Source organism: Salvelinus alpinus, chromosome 2 (genome assembly GCF_045679555.1).
Source record: "Salvelinus alpinus chromosome 2, SLU_Salpinus.1, whole genome shotgun sequence".
Lineage (NCBI taxonomy): Eukaryota > Metazoa > Chordata > Actinopteri > Salmoniformes > Salmonidae > Salvelinus > Salvelinus alpinus.
In genome coordinates, this window is record NC_092087.1 from 91223237 (window position 1) to 91245793 (window position 22557).

General features: G+C 41.6%; 1 protein-coding gene across 1 annotated transcript in view; it reads right to left on the reverse strand.

The window, feature by feature from the left end:
- LOC139568219 (transitional endoplasmic reticulum ATPase-like) overlaps positions 1-22285 on the reverse strand; it is a 39620-nt gene extending 17335 nt beyond the window's left edge. The window contains exons 1-10 of the mRNA XM_071389965.1: positions 21844-22285; positions 11417-11528; positions 8535-8707; positions 8032-8174; positions 7208-7338; positions 6553-6684; positions 5963-6065; positions 2683-2816; positions 648-783; positions 297-409 (exon numbers count right to left, since the gene is read on the reverse strand). Coding sequence (XP_071246066.1) covers positions 297-409; positions 648-783; positions 2683-2816; positions 5963-6065; positions 6553-6684; positions 7208-7338; positions 8032-8174; positions 8535-8707; positions 11417-11528; positions 21844-21866 — 1200 coding nt within the window. The 5' untranslated portion in view covers positions 21867-22285. The remainder of the gene's footprint in view (positions 1-296; positions 410-647; positions 784-2682; positions 2817-5962; positions 6066-6552; positions 6685-7207; positions 7339-8031; positions 8175-8534; positions 8708-11416; positions 11529-21843) is intronic.
- Positions 22286-22557: the final 272 nt, after the last annotated feature.

The window sequence follows — 22557 nt, forward strand, 5'->3', positions numbered from 1 at the left end:
TCCTCTCCCCTCCCCCATCTCTCCCCCCTCCTCACCCTGTCCTCCCCCCCCCCTCCTCCCCCTGTCCTCTCCCCTCCCCCATCTCTCCCCCCTCCTCCCCTCTCCCTCCTCCCCCTGTCCTCTCCCCTCCCCCATCTCTCCCCCCTCCTCCCCTCTCCCCTCCCCCTCCTCACCCTGTCCTCTCCCCCATCTCTCCCCCCTCCTCCCCTCTCCCCTCCCCCTCCTCCCCCTGTCCCCTCCCCCATCTCTCCCCCCTCCTCCCCCTGTCCCCTCCCCCATCTCTCCCCCCTCCTCACCCTCTCCAGGTCCACGTCATCAGATAGTTTCATGTTCTTGGTGTGAATCTGCAGTATCTCCAGTCTACCAGTGGCGTCTGGGATGCCGATGTCGATCTCTCTGTCAAACCTGCCTGAGTTACACAGAGACAGGTGTTAACTAACTAGTGTGTGTGTGTGTGTGTGTGTGTGTGTGTGTGTGTGTGTGTGTGTGTGTGTGTGTGTGTGTGTGTGTGTGTGTGTGTGTGTGATTTTATGTGTGTATGTGTGTACGTGTGTGAGTGAGTGAGTGAGTGAGTGAGTGAGTGAGTGAGTGAGTGAGTGAGTGAGTGAGTGAGTGAGTGAGTGAGTGAGTGAGCGTGTGTCTCTAACCGAAGCGTCTCAGGGCAGGGTCGATGCTGTTGGGTCTGTTGGTGGCTGCCATGACGATAACGTGAGTTCTCTGCTTCAGTCCATCCATCAGGGTGAGGAGCTGTGATACGATACGCCTCTCCACCTCCCCATGGGTCTGACCACACACACACACACAGTTATCACACACACATACATACACACACAGTCCCCCCCCCACACACACACACAGTTATCACACATACATACATACACACACACAGTCCCCCACACACACACACAAAGTTATCACACACACATACATACACACACACAGTCCCCCCCACACACACACACACAAAGTTACCACACACACATACATACACACACACAGCCCCCCCCCCCCTCCACATACACACAAAGTTATCACACACACATACATACACACACACACAGTTCCCCCCCCCCCCACACACACACAAAGTTATCACACACACATACATACGCACACACAGTCCCCCCCCCACACACACACACATAGTTATCACACACACACGCATACACACGCACAGTTGTCACACACACACAAACACACAGTAGTGTAAAGTACTTAAGTAAAAATAATTTAAAGTACTACTTATTTATTTTTGGGGGGTGTCTGTACTTTACTTTACTATTTATATTTTTGCCAACTTTAACTTCACTACATTCCTAAATAAAAGTATGTACTTTTTACGCCATACATTTCCCCTGACACCCAGAAGTAGACGTTACGTTTTGAATGCCTAGCAAGACAGGAAAATGTCCAATTCACACACTTATCAAGAGAATATCCCTGATCATCCCTCCTGCCTCTGATCTGGTGGACTCACTAAACACACATGCTTTGTTTATAAATGATGTCTGAATGTTGGAGCGTGACCCTGGCTGTCCGTAAATTAAAACAACAAGAAAATCATGGCGTCTGGTTTAATATAAGGAAGATGAAATGGTTTGTACTTTTACTTTTGATACTTAAGTACATTGTATCAATTCAATTTCCTTTTCATAATTAAGTATATTTAAAACCAAATATGTTTTTTTACTTTTACTCATTTAGTATTTTACTGGGTGATTTTCACTTTTACTTGAGTCATTTTCTATTAAGGTATCTATACTTTTACTCAAGTATGACAATTGGGTACTTTTCCCACCACTGCACACACACACACAGTTATAACACACACAGTTATAACACACACAGTTATAACACAAACACACACACACACAAAGTTATCATACACACACAAACACACACACACGTGCACAGGCCCGCAGGCACATGAACACACAGTTATCACACACAAAGTCATGTACGTGTAACAGTATAACTTTAGACCGCCCCCTTGCCCCGACACGGGCGCGAACCAGGGACCCTCTGCACACATCAACAACTGTCACCCACGAAGCGTCGTTACCCATCGCTCCACAAAAGCCACGGCTCTTGCAGACCAAGGGGAAACCCTACTTCAAGTCTCAGAGCAAGTGACGTAACTGATTGAAGCGCTACTAGCGCGTACCCGCTAACTAGCTAGCCATTTCACATCCGTTACACTCACCCCCCTTTCAACCTCCTCCTTTTCCGCAGCAACCAGTGATCCGGGTCAACAGCATCAATGTAACAGTATCACTTTAGACCGTCCCCTCGCCCCGACCCGGGCGCGAACCAGGGACCCAGTTTCCCTCCCTCCTCACCTTCTCTCTCTTAGGAGCGATATAATCCAGTCTTTCCCTCCCTCCTCACCTTCTCTCTCTTAGGAGCGATATAATCCAGTCTTTCCCTCCCTCCTCACCTTCTCTCTCTTAGGAGCGATATAATCCAGTCTTTCCCTCCCTCCTCACCTTCTCTCTCTTAGGAGCGATATAATCCAGTCTTTCCCTCCCTCCTCACCTTCTCTCTCTTAGGAGCGATAGAATCCAGTCTTTCCCTCCCTCCTCACCTTCTCTCTTTTAGGAGCGATATAATCCAGTCTTTCCCTCCCTCCTCACCTTCTCTCTCTTAGGAGTGATATAATCCAGTCTTTCCCTCCCTCCTCACCTTCTCTCTCTTGGGAGCGATAGAATCCAGTTCATCTATGAAGATAATGGCGGGAGAGTTTTTCTCTGCCTCCTCGAAGGCTTTCCTCAGGTTGCTCTCCGACTCCCCGGCCATCTTACTCATGATCTCAGGACCTGGGGACACAATACAGCGTAACACACAGGAGACAGAGTAGACAGAATGAAGATAATCCCCCGAACCAAAATGTGTTTTCCCTCCTACCTAACCGCAAGACTGGGAGAGGGAGTTAGAAGACGTTATGACCTATGAATAGACTGGGAGAGGGAGTTAGAAGACGTTCTGTCCTATGAATAGACTGGGAGAGTTAGAAGACGTTATGACCTATGAATAGACTGGGAGAGTTAGAATACGTTATGACCTATGAATAGACTGGGAGAGGGAGTTAGAATACGTTATGACCTATGAATAGACTGGGAGAGGGAGACGTTATGACCTATGAATAGACTGGGAGAGGGAGTTAGAATACGTTCTGACCCATGAGTAGACTGGGAGAGTTAGAATACGTTATGACCTATGAATAGACTGGGAGAGGGAGTTAGAATACGTTATGACCTATGAATAGACTGGGAGAGTTAGAATACGTTATGACCTATGAATAGACTGGGAGAGGGAGTTAGAATACGTTATGACCTATGAATAGACTGGGAGAGTTAGAATACGTTATGACCTATGAATAGACTGGGAGAGTTAGAAGACGTTATGACCTATGAATAGACTGGGAGAGGGAGTTAGAATACGTTCTGACCTATGAATAGACTGGGAGAGTTAGAATACGTTATGACCTATGAATAGACTGGGAGAGGGAGACGTTATGACCTATGAATAGACTGGGAGAGGGAGTTAGAATACGTTCTGACCTATGAGTAGACTGGGAGAGTTAGAATACGTTATGACCTATGAATAGACTGGGAGAGGGAGTTAGAATACGTTCTGACCTATGAATAGACTGGGAGAGGGAGTTAGAATACGTTATGACCTATGAATAGACTGGGAGAGTTAGAATACGGTATGACCTATAAATAGACTGGGAGAGGGAGTTAGAATACGTTCTGACCTATGAATAGACTGGGAGAGTTAGAATACGTTATGACCTATGAATAGACTGGGAGAGTTAGAATACGTTATGACCTATGAATAGACTGGGAGAGTTAGAATACGTTATGACCTATGAATAGACTGGGAGAGTTAGAATACGTTATGACCTATGAATAGACTGGGAGAGTTAGAATACGTTATGACCTATGAATAGACTGGGAGAGTTAGAATACGTTATGACCTATGAATAGACTGGGAGAGGGAGTTAGAATACGTTCTGACCTATGAATAGACTGGGAGAGAGAGTTAGAATAGGTTATGACCTATGAATAGACTGGGAGAGTTAGAATACGTTATGACCTATGAATAGACTGGGAGAGTTAGAATACGTTATGACCTATGAATAGACTGGGAGAGGGAGTTAGAATACGTTCTGACCTATGAATAGACTGGGAGAGAGAGTTAGAATAGGTTATGACCTATGAATAGACTGGGAGAGTTAGAATACGTTATGACCTATGAATAGACTGGGAGAGTTAGAATACGTTATGACCTATGAATAGACTGGGAGAGGGAGTTAGAATACGTTATGACCTATGAATAGACTGGGAGAGTTAGAATACGTTCTGACCTATGAATAGACTGGGAGAGTTAGAATACGTTCTGACCTATGAATGGACTGGGAGAGGGAGTTAGAATACGTTCTGACCTATGAATAGACTGGGAGAGTTAGAATACGTTATGACCTATGAATATACTGGGAGAGGGAGTTAGAATACGTTATGACCAATGAATAGACTGGGAGAGTTAGAATACGTTCTGACCTATGAATATACTGGGAGAGGGAGTTAGAATACGTTATGACCAATGAATAGACTGGGAGAGTTAGAATACGTTCTGACCTATGAATATACTGGGAGAGGGAGTTAGAATACGTTATGACCTATGAATAGACTGGGAGAGGGAGACGTTATGACCTATGAATAGACTGGGAGAGTTAGAATACGTTATGACCTATGAATAGACTGGGAGAGTTAGAATACGTTATGACCTATGAATAGACTGGGAGAGGGAGTTAGAATACGTTATGACCTATGAATAGACTGGGAGAGAGAGTTAGAATACGTTATGACCTATGAATAGACTGGGAGAGGGAGACGTTATGACCTATGAATAGACTGGGAGAGTTAGAATACGTTATGACCTATGAATAGACTGGGAGAGTTAGAATACGTTATGACCTATGAATAGACTGGGAGAGGGAGTTAGAATACGTTATGACCTATGAATAGACTGGGAGAGAGAGTTAGAATACGTTATGACCTATGAATAGACTGGGAGAGGGAGTTAGAATACGTTATGACCTATGAATAGACTGGGAGAGGGAGTTAGAATATGTTCTGACCTATGAATAGACTGGGAGAGTTAGAATACGTTATGACCTATGAATAGACTGGGAGAGGGAGTTAGAATATGTTCTGACCTATGAATAGACTGGGAGAGTTAGAATACGTTCTGACCTATGAATAGACTGGGAGAGGGAGACGTTATGACCTATGAATAGACTGGGAGAGGGAGTTAGAATACGTTATGACCTATGAATAGACTGGGAGAGTTAGAATACGTTCTGACCTATGAATAGACTGGGAGAGGGAGACGTTATGACCTATGAATAGACTGGGAGAGTTAGAATACGTTATGACCTATGAATAGACTGGGAGAGTTAGAATACGTTATGACCTATGAATAGACTGGGAGAGGGAGTTAGAATACGTTATGACCTATGAATAGACTGGGAGAGGGAGTTAGAATACGTTATGACCTATGAATAGACTGGGAGAGTTAGAATACGTTATGACCTATGAATAGACGGGAGAGGGAGACGTTATGACCTATGAATAGGTGTATGGGGTAAACTGGGGGGACTGGAATGGCCGTAACACACAGGAAATACATGACCGGATGCCCCTCATCGCTGATGAAAGAGAAGAAGGCTCCAGTATTATTAGGTTGGGGGTTAGATGGGTGAGAGGTTCGAGGTCAGGGTTAGAGGTCAAGGGTTAGAGGGTTTAGGAGGTCGGGGGTTACAGGTCAAGGGTTAGAGGGTTGAGGAGGTCAGGAGTTAGAGGTCAAGGGTTAGAGGGTTGAGGAGGTCAGGAGTTAGAGGTCAAGGGTTAGAGGGTTGAGGAGGTCAGGAGTTAAAGGTCAGAGGTCAGAGTCTCACCATTGATGAGGAAGAAGAATGCTCCAGTCTCGTTGGCGACGGCCCGGGCAATCAGTGTCTTCCCTGTACCTGGAGGTCCATACAGCAGAATACCCCTGGGAGGCTACGAAGGGAGGAGGAGAGGAGAGGAGAGGAGAGGAGAGGAGAGGAGAGGAGAGGAGGAGGAACGGGAGGAGGAGGAGAGGAGAGGAGAGGAGGAGAGGAGAGGAGGAGGAGGAAGAGGAAGAGGAAGAGGAAGAGGAGGAGAGGATTATTTGTTTTTTCTTTAACGAGGCAAGTCAGTTAAGAACAAATTCTTATTTTAAAATGACATTCTACCCCAGCCAAACCCTCCCCTAACCCGGACGGCGCTGGGCCAATTGTGCGCCCCCCTATGGGACTCCATATCACGGCCGGATTACGGCCCGGGATCGAACCAGGGTAAGTAGTGACGCCTCTAGCACTGAGATGCAGTGCCTTAGACCGCTGCCCCACTCGGGAGCCTTGAAATGGGATGGGTGGATGGACGGACAAACAAACAAACGGACAGATGGAGGGATGGACAGATAGACAGAGGTATAAATAGAGGGATGGATGAATAGATATATCACCTTGACTCCTATAGCCTTGAATAGTCCAGGATGTCTGAGGGGAAGCTCCACCATTTCTTTGATTTGAGCTAACTGTTTACGACAACCTCCAATGTCATCATAGCCTACGTCATTCAGACTCTCCTCCTCGTCCTATCAGGGGCAGGGGGAAGACAATATGAGACCCTCACAGGTACAACATGCTGTCAATCAGTCAGACTTTCCTCCTCGACCCATCAGGGGCAAGGGGAGGGGCAAGGGAAGACAATATGAGACCCTCACAGGTACAACATGCTGTCAATCAGTCAGACTTTCCTCCTCGACCCATCAGGGGCAGGGGGAGGGGCAAGGGAAGACCCTCACAGGTACAACATGCTGTCAATCATTCAGTCAGACTTTCAGCTTGGGAAATGTTAGCAACATTTTAGAGCAGGGTCAAACTCAATTCCTGTAAGACCGTGTGTCTGTGCCTGTAGGTTCTCTCTCCTCCCTTGTACTTGTCATGAAATAGTTAGGAACTCTCCTCACCTGGGTGTCTAGGTCTTAAATGGACACAAGTTGAGAGAAGACAACAAAACCAGCCGACACTGGACCCTCCTTGGAATGAGTTGGACTCCCCTGTTGTAGAGTTTGTTTTGGCCCAATTCAATAAAAAAGTGTGATTTTACACAGAGACCTCTCTGTTGATTGGCTGTCCCTCGCAGTGGATGACGGTATCCGGGGCGACGATGCAGTGGGGGGCGGGGTCTGTCTCCACCACCTTGAACTCCACCGCCCGCATGCCCCCTCGCACCAGGAAGATGTCGCCTAGCAACACAACAATGATGACAGTTGCTCAGCAACTAACAACTAAACAGCTACTTACAAATAGTGAACTGCTAGTTGAATTAGTGTTGTGTCAAGGTCTTTCAGCTGTGGGACTACAAGTCTTGGTACCAGTTTATAGAATGTCAGAAATGTTAGAAAAAGTTATAACTACTTGATAGAATGTCAGAAGTAATATAATAAGTTATACGTTATATAAACAATTCATAGACAAAGGTTATGAGTACCTCTGTTTGAGGGCCAGTAGGGTCGGTCTACCTTTTTGTACAACAGCTATGAGTACCTCTGTGTGAGGGCCAGTAGGGTCGGTCTACCTTTTTGTACAACAGCTATGAGTACCTCTGTGTGAGGGCCAGTAGGGTCGGTCTACCTTTTTGTACAACAGCTATGAGTTCCTCTGTGTGAGGGCCAGTAGGGTTGGTCTACCTTTTTGTACAACAGCTATGAGTTCCTCTGTGTGAGGGCCAGTAGGGTTGGTCTACCTTTTTGTACAACAGCTATGAGTACCTTTGTGTGAGGGCCAGTAGGGTCGGTCTACCTTTTTGTACAACAGCTATGAGTACCTTTGTGTGAGGGCCAGTAGGGTCGGTCTACCTTTTTGTACAACAGCTATGAGTACCTCTGTGTGAGGGCCAGTAGGGTCGGTCTACCTTTTTGTACAACAGCTATGAGTACCTTTGTGTACAGGCCGATAGGCCTCCAAGAAGTAGGGTTTCAGGAAGACGTCGAACAGGTTTCCCGTTAACCCTTCGATGGTGTCATCTATCGGTAGGACATGGATACGCACGCCGTACTTCACATCTGGGCACGCATGGACACTAGACACACACACACACACACACACACACACACACACACACACACACACACACACACACACACACACACACACACACACACACACACACACACACACACACACACACACACACACACACACACACACACAGAGAGACACAGAGAATCTTAATTGAAAGTGCTTTTTAGGCTCAATTTGTGACTGACTAAAATGAATATGTAATCCGGATCAGAGTCATCAGACATTTAACTTTTTAGTCATTTAGCAGACGCTCTTATCCAGAGTGACTAACAGGAGGAATCAGGGTTACCGGAATTGTATACCTCTAATCAGAAGTCTACCTGATGACATCACACAGGTGATCAGTACAGTAGCCTACCTGATGACATCACCGAGGCGTACCCTCAGGTTGTTGCGTGTGACGCGGTTCATGCGGACGCGTTCGTCTGGACAGGTGTCATCTGTCAACACGATGCACACCGTCTCACGGCGCTTCCTCCCCCGCAGGACCACCGTGTCGCCACGGAACAACTGCAGCTCCTCTGTCTTCGCCTGGGAGACACAGGAAGTAATACACACGCTGGAGACTGGAGGTACAGGAAGTAATACACACGCTGGAGACTGGAGGTACAGGAAGTAATACACACGCTGGAGACTGGAGGTACAGGAAGTAATACACACGCTGGAGACTGGAGGTACAGGAAGTAATACACACGCTGGAGACTGGAGGTACAGGAAGTAATACACACGCTGGAGACTGGAGGTACAGGAAGTAATACACACGCTGGAGACTGGAGGTACAGGAAGTAATACACACGCTGGAGACTGGAGGTACAGGAAGTAATACACACGCTGGAGACTGGAGGTACAGGAAGTAATACACACGCTGGAGACTGGAGGTACAGGAAGTAATACACACGCTGGAAACTGGAGGTACAGGAAGTAATACACACGCTGGAGACTGGAGGTACAGGAAGTAATACACACGCTGGAGACTGGAGGTACAGGAAGTAATACACACGCTGGAAACTGGAGGTACAGGAAGTAATACACACGCTGGAGACTGGAGGTACAGGAAGTAATACACACGCTGGAGACTGGAGGTACAGGAAGTAATACACACGCTGGAGACTGGAGGTACAGGAAGTAATACACACGCTGGAGACTGGAGGTACAGGAAGTAATACACACGCTGGAGACTGGAGGTAGAGGAAGTAATACACACGCTGGAAACTGGAGGTACAGGAAGTAATACACACGCTGGAGACTGGAGGTACAGGAAGTAATACACACGCTGGAGACTGGAGGTACAGGAAGTAATACACACGCTGGAGACTGGAGGTACAGGAAGTAATACACACGCTGGAGACTGGAGGTACAGGAAGTAATACACACGCTGGAGACTGGAGGTACAGGAAGTAATACACACACTGGAGACTGGAGGTACAGGAAGTAATACACACGCTGGAGACTGGAGGTACAGGAAGTAATACACACGCTGGAGACTGGAGGTACAGTGCCTTGACTCATTCCACACTTTGTTGTGTTGCAGCCTGAATTCAAAATGGATTCAATTGCTTTTTTTCCTCACCCATCTACACACAATACCCCATTATGACAAAAATAAATAAAAAAGTGAAATTTTTGCAAATTTATTGAAAATCAAATACAGAAATATCAAATTTTCTGATTATCTAATAGTTTGTAGAAGCACCTTTGGCAGCGAGTACAGCTGTGAGTATTTCTGGGTAAGTCTCTAAGAGCTTTGCACACCTGGATTGTGCAACATTTACACATTATTCTTTTCAAAATTCTTCAAGATCTGTCAAATTGGTTGTTGATCATTGCTAGACCAAAACCAAAACCATTTTCAGGTCTTGCCATATATTTTCAATTATATTTAAATCAAAATTGTAACTCTGCCACTTTTGGTAAGCAACTCCAGTGTAGATTTGGCCTTGTGTTTTAGGTTATTGTCCTGCTGAAAGGTTAATTAATGTCCCAGTGTCTGGTAGAAAGCAGGCTGAATCAGGTTTTCCTCTAGGATTTTGCCTGTGCTTTGCTCCATTCCATTTATTTTTTATCCTGAAAAATTCCCCAGTCCTTAATGATTACAAGCATACCCATAACTTGATGCAGCCACCACTATGCTTGAAAATATGGAGAGTGGTACTCAGTGATGTATTGTGTAACATAACACTTTGTATTCAGGACAAAAATTGAATTGCTTTGCCTCATATTTTGCAGTGTTACTTCAGTGCTTTGTTGCAAACAGGATGCATGTTTTGGAATCTTTTTATTCTGTACAGGCTTGCTTCTTTTGACTCTGTCAATTATATTAGTATTGTGGAGTAACTAAAATGTTGTTGATCCATCCTCAGTTTTCTTCTATCACAGCCATTAAACTCTGTAATTGTTTTAAAGTCACCATTGACCTCATGGTGAAAAACCCTGAGCGGTTTCCTTCCTCTCCGGCAACTGAGTTAGGAAGGATTCCTGCATCTTTGTAGTGACTGGCTGTATTGATACACCATCCAAAGTGTAATTAATAACTTCACCATGCTCAAAGGGACTTTCAATGTTGGCTTTTTGAAATGCTTACCCATCTACCAATATGTGCTCTTCTTTGCAAGGCATTGGAAAATCTCCCTGGTCTTTGTGGTTGATTCTGTGTTTGAAATTCACTGCTCGACTGAGCGACCTTACAGATAATAGTATGTGTGGGGTACAGAGATGAGGTAGTCATTTAAAAATCATGTTAAGTCCATGTAACTTATTATGTGACTTGTTCAGCACATGTTTACTCCTGAACTTATTTAGTTTTGCCATAACAAAGAGGTTAAATACTTATTGACTCAAGATATTTCAGCTTTCAACACACACACCTGAGACTGGCAACACACACACACCTGAGACTGGCAACACACACACACCTGAGACTGGCAACACACACACACACCTGAGACTGGCAACACACACACCTGAGACTGGCAACACACACACCTGAGACTGGCAACACACACCTGAGACTGGCAACACACACCTGAGACTGGCAACACACACACCTGAGACTGGCAACACACACACCTGAGACTGGCAACACACACACCTGAGACTGGCAACACACACCTGAGACTGGCAACACACACACCTGAGACTGGCAACACACACACCTGAGACTGGCAACACACACACCTGAGACTGGCAACACACACACCTGAGACTGGCAACACACACACCTGAGACTGGCAACACACACACCTGTGAGAGGCTGACGATGCTGTTGTCTTCATTGTGGGCTTCATCCACCACCAGTCTGTTGGGTCTGTGTTTCTGCTTCAGGATAGCAGTGGAGAAATCCTCCCCCTTAGCACTGCCAACACAGATGCAGTTAGACACACACACACAGAATCACACACACACAGAATCACACACACACAGAGAATCACACACACACACACACACACACACACACACACACACACACACACACACACACACACACACACACACACACACACACACACACACACACACACACACACTTGTCCCACATAGCTCCTGTTTCTCCATGTGACGATGATCTGAATTTAGCCCTGTCTACAGCTCTGTTTACAAAGAGTAGAGGACAGACCTCTGCTGGCCTCATCTCAGCCCTTATTGCTTCATGGATATAATAAGACAAAGTGCAGAATGGAAACGTGGGTCATAGTCATTAGTGCACAACTTAGCAAAACATTTTGAAATGAAAAACAAATGTGAGTGTTTCCTATTGGACAAGTTCATGTAGTCCCAGTCCGTTTGATGCCTAATGAATGTTACCCTGGTGATTTAGTTAAGCTAGTTATAACACTGTTGTAGTACTCACTCTGTTACCCTGGTGATTTAGTTAAGATAGAGTACTACAACAGTGTTATAACTATCTTAACTAAATCACCAGGGTAATAGAGTACTACAACAGTGTTATAACTATCTTAACTAAATCACCAGGGTAACAGAGTACTACAACAGTGTTATAACTGTTACCCTGGTGATTTAGTTAAGCTAGTTATAACACTGTTGTAGTACTCTGTTACCCTGGTGATTTAGTTAAGCTAGTTATAACACTGTTGTAGTACTCACTCTGTTACCGTGGTGATTTAGTTAAGCTAGTTATAACACTGTTGTAGTACTCACTCTGTTACCATGGTGATTTAGTTAAGATAGTTATAACACTGTTGTAGTACTCTGTTACCCCGGTGATTTAGTTAAGCTAGTTATAACACTGTTGCAGTACTCTGTTACCCTGGTGATTTAGTTAAGCTAGTTATAACACTGTTGTAGTACTCTGTTACCCTGGTGATTTAGTTAAGCTAGTTATAACACTGTTGTAGTACTCTGTTACCCTGGTGATTTAGTTAAGATAGGTATAACACTGTTGTAGTACTCACTCTGTTACCCTGGTGATTTAGTTAAGCTAGTTATAACACTGTTATAGTACTCACTCTGTTAACCTGGTGATTTAGTTAAGATAGTTATAACACTGTTATAGTACTCACTCTGTTACCCTGGTGATTTAGTTAAGATAGTTATAACACTGTTGTAGTACTCACTCTGTTACCCTGGTGATTTAGTTAAGCTAGTTATAACACTGTTGTAGTACTCTGTTACCCTGGTGATTTAGTTAAGCTAGTTATAACACTGTTATAGTACTCCCTCTGTTACCCTGGTGATTTAGTTAAGCTAGTTATAACACTGTTGCAGTACTCTGTTACCCTGGTGATTTAGTTAAGCTAGTTATAACACTGTTGTAGTACTCACTCTGTTACCCTGGTGATTTAGTTAAGCTAGTTATAACACTGTTATAGTACTCACTCTGTTAACCTGGTGATTTAGTTAAGATAGTTATAACACTGTTATAGTACTCACTCTGTTACCCTGGTGATTTAGTTAAGATAGTTATAACACTGTTGTAGTACTCACTCTGTTACCCTGGTGATTTAGTTAAGCTAGTTATAACACTGTTATAGTACTCCCTCTGTTACCCTGGTGATTTAGTTAAGCTAGTTATAACACTGTTGCAGTACTCTGTTACCCTGGTGATTTAGTTAAGCTAGTTATAACACTGTTGTAGTACTCTGTTACCCTGGTGATTTAATTAAGCTAGTTATAACACTGTTGTAGTACTCTGTTACCCTGGTGATTTAGTTAAGCTAGTTATAACACTGTTGTAGTACTCTGTTACCCTGGTGATTTAGTTAAGCTAGTTATAACACTGTTGTAGTACTCTGTTACCCTGGTGATTTAGTTAAGCTAGTTATAACACTGTTGTAGTACTCACTCTGTTACCCTGGTGATTTAGTTAAGCTAGTTATAACACTGTTATAGTACTCACTCTGTTAACCTGGTGATTTAGTTAAGCTAGTTATAACACTGTTGTAGTACTCACTCTGTTACCATGGTGATTTAGTTAAGATAGTTATAACACTGTTGTAGTACTCTGTTACCCTGGTGATTTAGTTAAGATAGTTATAACACTGTTGTAGTACTCTGTTACCCTGGTGATTTAGTTAAGCTAGTTATAACACTGTTGTAGTACTCTGTTACCCTGGTGATTTAGTTAAGCTAGTTATAACACTGTTGTAGTACTCTGTTACCCTGGTGATTTAGTTAAGATAGTTATAACACTGTTGTAGTACTCACTCTGTTACCCTGGTGATTTAGTTAAGCTAGTTATAACACTGTTATAGTACTCACTCTGTTAACCTGGTGATTTAGTTAAGATAGTTATAACACTGTTATAGTACTCACTCTGTTACCCTGGTGATTTAGTTAAGATAGTTATAACACTGTTGTAGTACTCACTCTGTTACCCTGGTGATTTAGTTAAGCTAGTTATAACACTGTTGTAGTACTCTGTTACCCTGGTGATTTAGTTAAGCTAGTTATAACACTGTTATAGTACTCCCTCTGTTACCCTGGTGATTTAGTTAAGCTAGTTATAACACTGTTGCAGTACTCTGTTACCCTGGTGATTTAGTTAAGCTAGTTATAACACTGTTGTAGTACTCACTCTGTTACCCTGGTGATTTAGTTAAGCTAGTTATAACACTGTTATAGTACTCACTCTGTTAACCTGGTGATTTAGTTAAGATAGTTATAACACTGTTATAGTACTCACTCTGTTACCCTGGTGATTTAGTTAAGATAGTTATAACACTGTTGTAGTACTCACTCTGTTACCCTGGTGATTTAGTTAAGCTAGTTATAACACTGTTGTAGTACTCTGTTACCCTGGTGATTTAGTTAAGCTAGTTATAACACTGTTATAGTACTCCCTCTGTTACCCTGGTGATTTAGTTAAGCTAGTTATAACACTGTTGCAGTACTCTGTTACCCTGGTGATTTAGTTAAGCTAGTTATAACACTGTTGTAGTACTCTGTTACCCTGGTGATTTAATTAAGCTAGTTATAACACTGTTGTAGTACTCTGTTACCCTGGTGATTTAGTTAAGCTAGTTATAACACTGTTGTAGTACTCTGTTACCCTGGTGATTTAGTTAAGCTAGTTATAACACTGTTGTAGTACTCTGTTACCCTGGTGATTTAGTTAAGCTAGTTATAACACTGTTGTAGTACTTACTCTGTTACCGTGGTGATTTAGTTAAGCTAGTTATAACACTGTTGTAGTACTCACTCTGTTACCATGGTGATTTAGTTAAGATAGTTATAACACTGTTGTAGTACTCTGTTACCCTGGTGATTTAGTTAAGATAGTTATAACACTGTTGTAGTACTCTGTTACCCTGGTGATTTAGTTAAGCTAGTTATAACACTGTTGTAGTACTCTGTTACCCTGGTGATTTAGTTAAGCTAGTTATAACACTGTTGTAGTACTCTGTTACCCTGGTGATTTAGTTAAGATAGTTATAACACTGTTGTAGTACTCACTCTGTTACCCTGGTGATTTAGTTAAGCTAGTTATAACACTGTTATAGTACTCACTCTGTTAACCTGGTGATTTAGTTAAGATAGTTATAACACTGTTATAGTACTCACTCTGTTACCCTGGTGATTTAGTTAAGATAGTTATAACACTGTTGTAGTACTCACTCTGTTACCCTGGTGATTTAGTTAAGCTAGTTATAACACTGTTATAGTACTCCCTCTGTTACCCTGGTGATTTAGTTAAGCTAGTTATAACACTGTTGTAGTACTCTGTTACCCTGGTGATTTAGTTAAGCTAGTTATAACACTGTTATAGTACTCCCTCTGTTACCCTGGTGATTTAGTTAAGCTAGTTATAACACTGTTGCAGTACTCTGTTACCCTGGTGATTTAGTTAAGCTAGTTATAACACTGTTGTAGTACTCACTCTGTTACCCTGGTGATTTAGTTAAGCTAGTTATAACACTGTTATAGTACTCACTCTGTTAACCTGGTGATTTAGTTAAGATAGTTATAACACTGTTATAGTACTCACTCTGTTACCCTGGTGATTTAGTTAAGATAGTTATAACACTGTTGTAGTACTCACTCTGTTACCCTGGTGATTTAGTTAAGCTAGTTATAACACTGTTGTAGTACTCTGTTACCCTGGTGATTTAGTTAAGCTAGTTATAACACTGTTATAGTACTCCCTCTGTTACCCTGGTGATTTAGTTAAGCTAGTTATAACACTGTTGCAGTACTCTGTTACCCTGGTGATTTAGTTAAGCTAGTTATAACACTGTTGTAGTACTCTGTTACCCTGGTGATTTAATTAAGCTAGTTATAACACTGTTGTAGTACTCTGTTACCCTGGTGATTTAGTTAAGCTAGTTATAACACTGTTGTAGTACTCTGTTACCCTGGTGATTTAGTTAAGCTAGTTATAACACTGTTGTAGTACTCTGTTACCCTGGTGATTTAGTTAAGCTAGTTATAACACTGTTGTAGTACTCTGTTACCCTGGTGATTTAGTTAAGCTAGTTATAACACTGTTGTAGTACTCACTCTGTTACCGTGGTGATTTAGTTAAGCTAGTTATAACACTGTTGTAGTACTCACTCTGTTACCATGGTGATTTAGTTAAGATAGTTATAACACTGTTGTAGTACTCTGTTACCCTGGTGATTTAGTTAAGATAGTTATAACACTGTTGTAGTACTCTGTTACCCTGGTGATTTAGTTAAGCTAGTTATAACACTGTTGTAGTACTCTGTTACCCTGGTGATTTAGTTAAGCTAGTTATAACACTGTTGTAGTACTCTGTTACCCTGGTGATTTAGTTAAGATAGTTATAACACTGTTGTAGTACTCACTCTGTTACCCTGGTGATTTAGTTAAGCTAGTTATAACACTGTTATAGTACTCACTCTGTTAACCTGGTGATTTAGTTAAGATAGTTATAACACTGTTATAGTACTCACTCTGTTACCCTGGTGATTTAGTTAAGATAGTTATAACACTGTTGTAGTACTCACTCTGTTACCCTGGTGATTTAGTTAAGCTAGTTATAACACTGTTGTAGTACTCTGTTACCCTGGTGATTTAGTTAAGCTAGTTATAACACTGTTATAGTACTCCCTCTGTTACCCTGGTGATTTAGTTAAGCTAGTTATAACACTGTTGTAGTACTCTGTTACCCTGGTGATTTAGTTAAGCTAGTTATAACACTGTTGTAGTACTCTGTTACCCTGGTGATTTAATTAAGCTAGTTATAACACTGTTGTAGTACTCTGTTACCCTGGTGATTTAGTTAAGCTAGTTATAACACTGTTGTAGTACTCTGTTACCCTGGTGATTTAGTTAAGCTAGTTATAACACTGTTGTAGTACTCTGTTACCCTGGTGATTTAGTTAAGCTAGTTATAACACTGTTGTAGTACTCTGTTACCCTGGTGATTTAGTTAAGCTAGTTATAACACTGTTATAGTACTCCCTCTGTTACCCTGGTGATTTAGTTAAGCTAGTTATAACACTGTTGTAGTACTCTGTTACCCTGGTGATTTAGTTAAGCTAGTTATAACACTGTTATAGTACTCCCTCTGTTACCCTGGTGATTTAGTTAAGCTAGTTATAACACTGTTGCAGTACTCTGTTACCCTGGTGATTTAGTTAAGCTAGTTATAACACTGTTGTAGTACTCACTCTGTTACCCTGGTGATTTAGTTAAGCTAGTTATAACACTGTTATAGTACTCACTCTGTTAACCTGGTGATTTAGTTAAGATAGTTATAACACTGTTATAGTACTCACTCTGTTACCCTGGTGATTTAGTTAAGATAGTTATAACACTGTTGTAGTACTCACTCTGTTACCCTGGTGATTTAGTTAAGCTAGTTATAACACTGTTGTAGTACTCTGTTACCCTGGTGATTTAGTTAAGCTAGTTATAACACTGTTATAGTACTCCCTCTGTTACCCTGGTGATTTAGTTAAGCTAGTTATAACACTGTTGCAGTACTCTGTTACCCTGGTGATTTAGTTAAGCTAGTTATAACACTGTTGTAGTACTCTGTTACCCTGGTGATTTAATTAAGCTAGTTATAACACTGTTGTAGTACTCTGTTACCCTGGTGATTTAGTTAAGCTAGTTATAACACTGTTGTAGTACTCTGTTACCCTGGTGATTTAGTTAAGCTAGTTATAACACTGTTGTAGTACTCTGTTACCCTGGTGATTTAGTTAAGCTAGTTATAACACTGTTGTAGTACTCTGTTACCCTGGTGATTTAGTTAAGCTAGTTATAACACTGTTGTAGTACTCACTCTGTTACCGTGGTGATTTAGTTAAGCTAGTTATAACACTGTTGTAGTACTCACTCTGTTACCATGGTGATTTAGTTAAGATAGTTATAACACTGTTGTAGTACTCTGTTACCCTGGTGATTTAGTTAAGATAGTTATAACACTGTTGTAGTACTCTGTTACCCTGGTGATTTAGTTAAGCTAGTTATAACACTGTTGTAGTACTCTGTTACCCTGGTGATTTAGTTAAGCTAGTTATAACACTGTTGTAGTACTCTGTTACCCTGGTGATTTAGTTAAGATAGTTATAACACTGTTGTAGTACTCACTCTGTTACCCTGGTGATTTAGTTAAGCTAGTTATAACACTGTTATAGTACTCACTCTGTTAACCTGGTGATTTAGTTAAGATAGTTATAACACTGTTATAGTACTCACTCTGTTACCCTGGTGATTTAGTTAAGCTAGTTATAACACTGTTGCAGTACTCTGTTACCCTGGTGATTTAATTAAGCTAGTTATAACACTGTTGTAGTACTCTGTTACCCTGGTGATTTAGTTAAGATAGTTATAACACTGTTGTAGTACTCACTCTGTTACCCTGGTGATTTAGTTAAGCTAGTTATAACACTGTTGTAGTACTCTGTTACCCTGGTGATTTAGTTAAGCTAGTTATAACACTGTTATAGTACTCCCTCTGTTACCCTGGTGATTTAGTTAAGCTAGTTATAACACTGTTGTAGTACTCTGTTACCCTGGTGATTTAGTTAAGCTAGTTATAACACTGTTGTAGTACTCTGTTACCCTGGTGATTTAATTAAGCTAGTTATAACACTGTTGTAGTACTCTGTTACCCTGGTGATTTAGTTAAGCTAGTTATAACACTGTTGTAGTACTCTGTTACCCTGGTGATTTAGTTAAGCTAGTTATAACACTGTTGTAGTACTCTGTTACCCTGGTGATTTAGTTAAGCTAGTTATAACACTGTTGTAGTACTCTGTTACCCTGGTGATTTAGTTAAGCTAGTTATAACACTGTTGTAGTACTCACTCTGTTACTGTGGTGATTTAGTTAAGCTAGTTATAACACTGTTGTAGTACTCACTCTGTTACCATGGTGATTTAGTTAAGATAGTTATAACACTGTTGTCGTACTCTGTTACCCTGGTGATTTAGTTAAGCTAGTTATAACACTGTTGTAGTACTCTGTTACCCTGGTGATTTAGTTAAGCTAGTTATAACACTGTTGTAGTACTCTGTTACCCTGGTGATTTAGTTAAGATAGTTATAACACTGTTGTAGTACTCACTCTGTTACCCTGGTGATTTAGTTAATCTAGTTAAAACACTGTTGTAGTACTCTGTTACCCTGGTGATTTAGTTAAGCTAGTTATAACACTGTTGTAGTACTCTGTTACCCCGGTGATTTAGTTAAGATAGTTATAACACTGTTGTAGTACTCTGTTACCCTGGTGATTTAGTTAAGCTAGTTATAACACTGTTGTAGTACTCTGTTACCCTGGTGATTTAGTTAAGCTAGTTATAACACTGTTGTAGTACTCTGTTACCCTGGTGATTTAGTTAAGCTAGTTATAACACTGTTGTAGTACTCACTCTGTTACCGTGGTGATTTAGTTAAGCTAGTTATAACACTGTTGTAGTACTCACTCTGTTACCATGGTGATTTAGTTAAGATAGTTATAACACTGTTGTCGTACTCTGTTACCCTGGTGATTTAGTTAAGCTAGTTATAACACTGTTGTAGTACTCTGTTACCCTGGTGATTTAGTTAAGATAGTTATAACACTGTTGTAGTACTCTGTTACCCTGGTGATTTAGTTAAGCTAGTTATAACACTGTTGTAGTACTCTGTTACCCTGGTGATTTAGTTAAGATAGTTATAACACTGTTGTAGTACTCACTCTGTTACCCTGGTGATTTAGTTAAGCTAGTTATAACACTGTTGTAGTACTCTGTTACCCTGGTGATTTAGTTAAGATAGTTATAACACTGTTGTAGTACTCACTCTGTTACCCTGGTGATTTAGTTAAGCTAGTTATAACACTGTTATAGTACTCACTCTGTTAACCTGGTGATTTAGTTAAGATAGTTATAACACTGTTATAGTACTCACTCTGTTACCCTGGTGATTTAGTTAAGATAGTTATAACACTGTTGTAGTACTCTGTTACCCTGGTGATTTAATTAAGCTAGTTATAACACTGTTGTAGTACTCTGTTACCCTGGTGATTTAGTTAAGCTAGTTATAACACTGTTGTAGTACTATGTTACCCTGGTGATTTAGTTAAGCTAGTTATAACACTGTTGTAGTACTCTGTTACCCTGGTGATTTAGTTAAGCTAGTTATAACACTGTTGTAGTACTCTGTTACCCTGGTGATTTAGTTAAGCTAGTTATAACACTGTTATAGTACTCACTCTGTTACCCTGGTGATTTAGTTAAGCTAGTTATAACACTGTTGTAGTACTCTGTTACCCTGGTGATTTAGTTAAGCTAGTTATAACACTGTTATAGTACTCACTCTGTTACCCTGGTGATTTAGTTAAGCTAGTTATAACACTGTTGTAGTACTCTGTTACCCTGGTGATTTAGTTAAGCTAGTTATAACACTGTTGTAGTACTATGTTACCCTGGTGATTTAGTTAAGCTAGTTATAACACTGTTGTAGTACTCTGTTACCCTGGTGATTTAGTTAAGCTAGTTATAACACTGTTGTAGTACTCTGTTACCCTGGTGATTTAGTTAAGATAGTTATAACACTGTTATAGTACTCACTCTGTTACCCTGGTGATTTAGTTAAGATAGTTATAACACTGTTGTAGTACTCACTCTGTTACCCTGGTGATTTAGTTAAGCTAGTTATAACACTGTTATAGTACTCTGTTACCCTGGTGATTTAGTTAAGCTAGTTATAACACTGTTGTAGTACTCTGTTACCCTGGTGATTTAGTTAAGCTAGTTATAACACTGTAGTAGTACTCACTCTGTTACCCTGGTGATTTAGTTAAGTTGGTTATAACACTGTTGTAGTACTCACTCTGTTACCCTGGTGATTTAGTTAAGCTAGTTATAACACTGTTGTAGTACTCTGTTACCCTGGTGATTTAGTTAAGCTAGTTATAACACTGTTGTAGTACTCTGTTACCCTGGTGATTTAGTTAAGCTAGTTATAACACTGTAGTAGTACTCACTCTGTTACCCTGGTGATTTAGTTAAGTTGGTTATAACACTGTAGTAGTACTCACTCTGTTACCCTGGTGATTTAGTTAAGCTAGTTATAACACTGTTGTAGTACTCTGTTACCCTGGTGATTTAGTTAAGCTAGTTATAACACTGTTATAGTACTCTGTTACCCTGGTGATTTAGTTAAGATAGTTATAACACTGTTGTAGTACTCTGTTACCCTGGTGATTTAGTTAAGCTAGTTATAACACTGTTATAGTACTCACTCTGTTACCCTGGTGATTTAAGCTAGTTATAACACTGTTTTATTACTCACTCTGTTACCCTGGTGATTTAGTTAAGATAGTTATAACACTGTTGTAGTACTCTGTTACCCTGGTGATTTAGTTAAGCTAGTTATAACACTGTTGTAGTACTCTGTTACCCTGGTGATTTAGTTAAGCTAGTTATAACACTGTTGTAGTACTCTGTTACCCTGGTGATTTAGTTAAGCTAGTTATAACACTGTTGTAGTACTCACTCTGTTACCCTGGTGATTTAGTTAAGCTAGTTATAACACTGTTGTAGTACTCTGTTACCCTGGTGATTTAGTTAAGCTAGTTATAACACTGTTGTAGTACTCACTCTGTTACCCTGGTGATTTAGTTAAGCTAGTTATAACACTGTTGTAGTACTCTGTTACCCTGGTGATTTAGTTAAGCTAGTTATAACACTGTTGTAGTACTCTGTTACCCTGGTGATTTAGTTAAGATAGTTATAACACTGTTGTAGTACTCACTCTGTCCCTCCAGAGGCAGGCATGGCTGGGTAAGGGGAGTTCCTGTGTAACAGAACCTGCTCCTAGATCCTTTTTGGGTCAGCGTACCCTGGTTTCTCCCTGGTTCTGGGGTTGGATGTCTGGGTCTAGTCCTGGGTTTGGATGTTGGGTTTGGGTTGGAGTCCTAGGTCCAGTTAAAGAGTCCTGGGCCTAGTTAAAGAGTCCTGGGCTTAGTTAAAGAGTCCTGGGCTTAGTTAAAGAGTCCTGGGCCTAGTTAAAGAGTCCTGGGTCCTAGGTATTGGGTCCTGGGTCCTAGGTGTTGGGTCCTGGGTCTCGTACTGAGTCTTTAGTTCTGGTCTCTCCTGTATATCTCTGAGGTAGAGCTCAGTAGTTTGGTCTTCTCTCTCTGCAGACGGTGTTCTCAGTGGCTGGGGGTCAGGTCTGTTTAGGGAAAGTCCCTCTCAATGCCTCCCTCCCCCCTTGTTGAGCGTCTCTCCTCCCTCCCTCCTCGTCCCGCCTCCTCCCCCACCCTTCACATACTCTGGAAAGTGGCCCAGTGCAGAACAGATATCATGTCATATACCCCCACCCTCCTCTCCTCCCGGACAGACACTCCCCCTGTTACTCCCTAACACACACACACACACACACACACACACACACACACACACACACATACACACGTTCTGATATTTGTAATGGACAGTTTCGTACCATGTTCTGATCACACAGAGT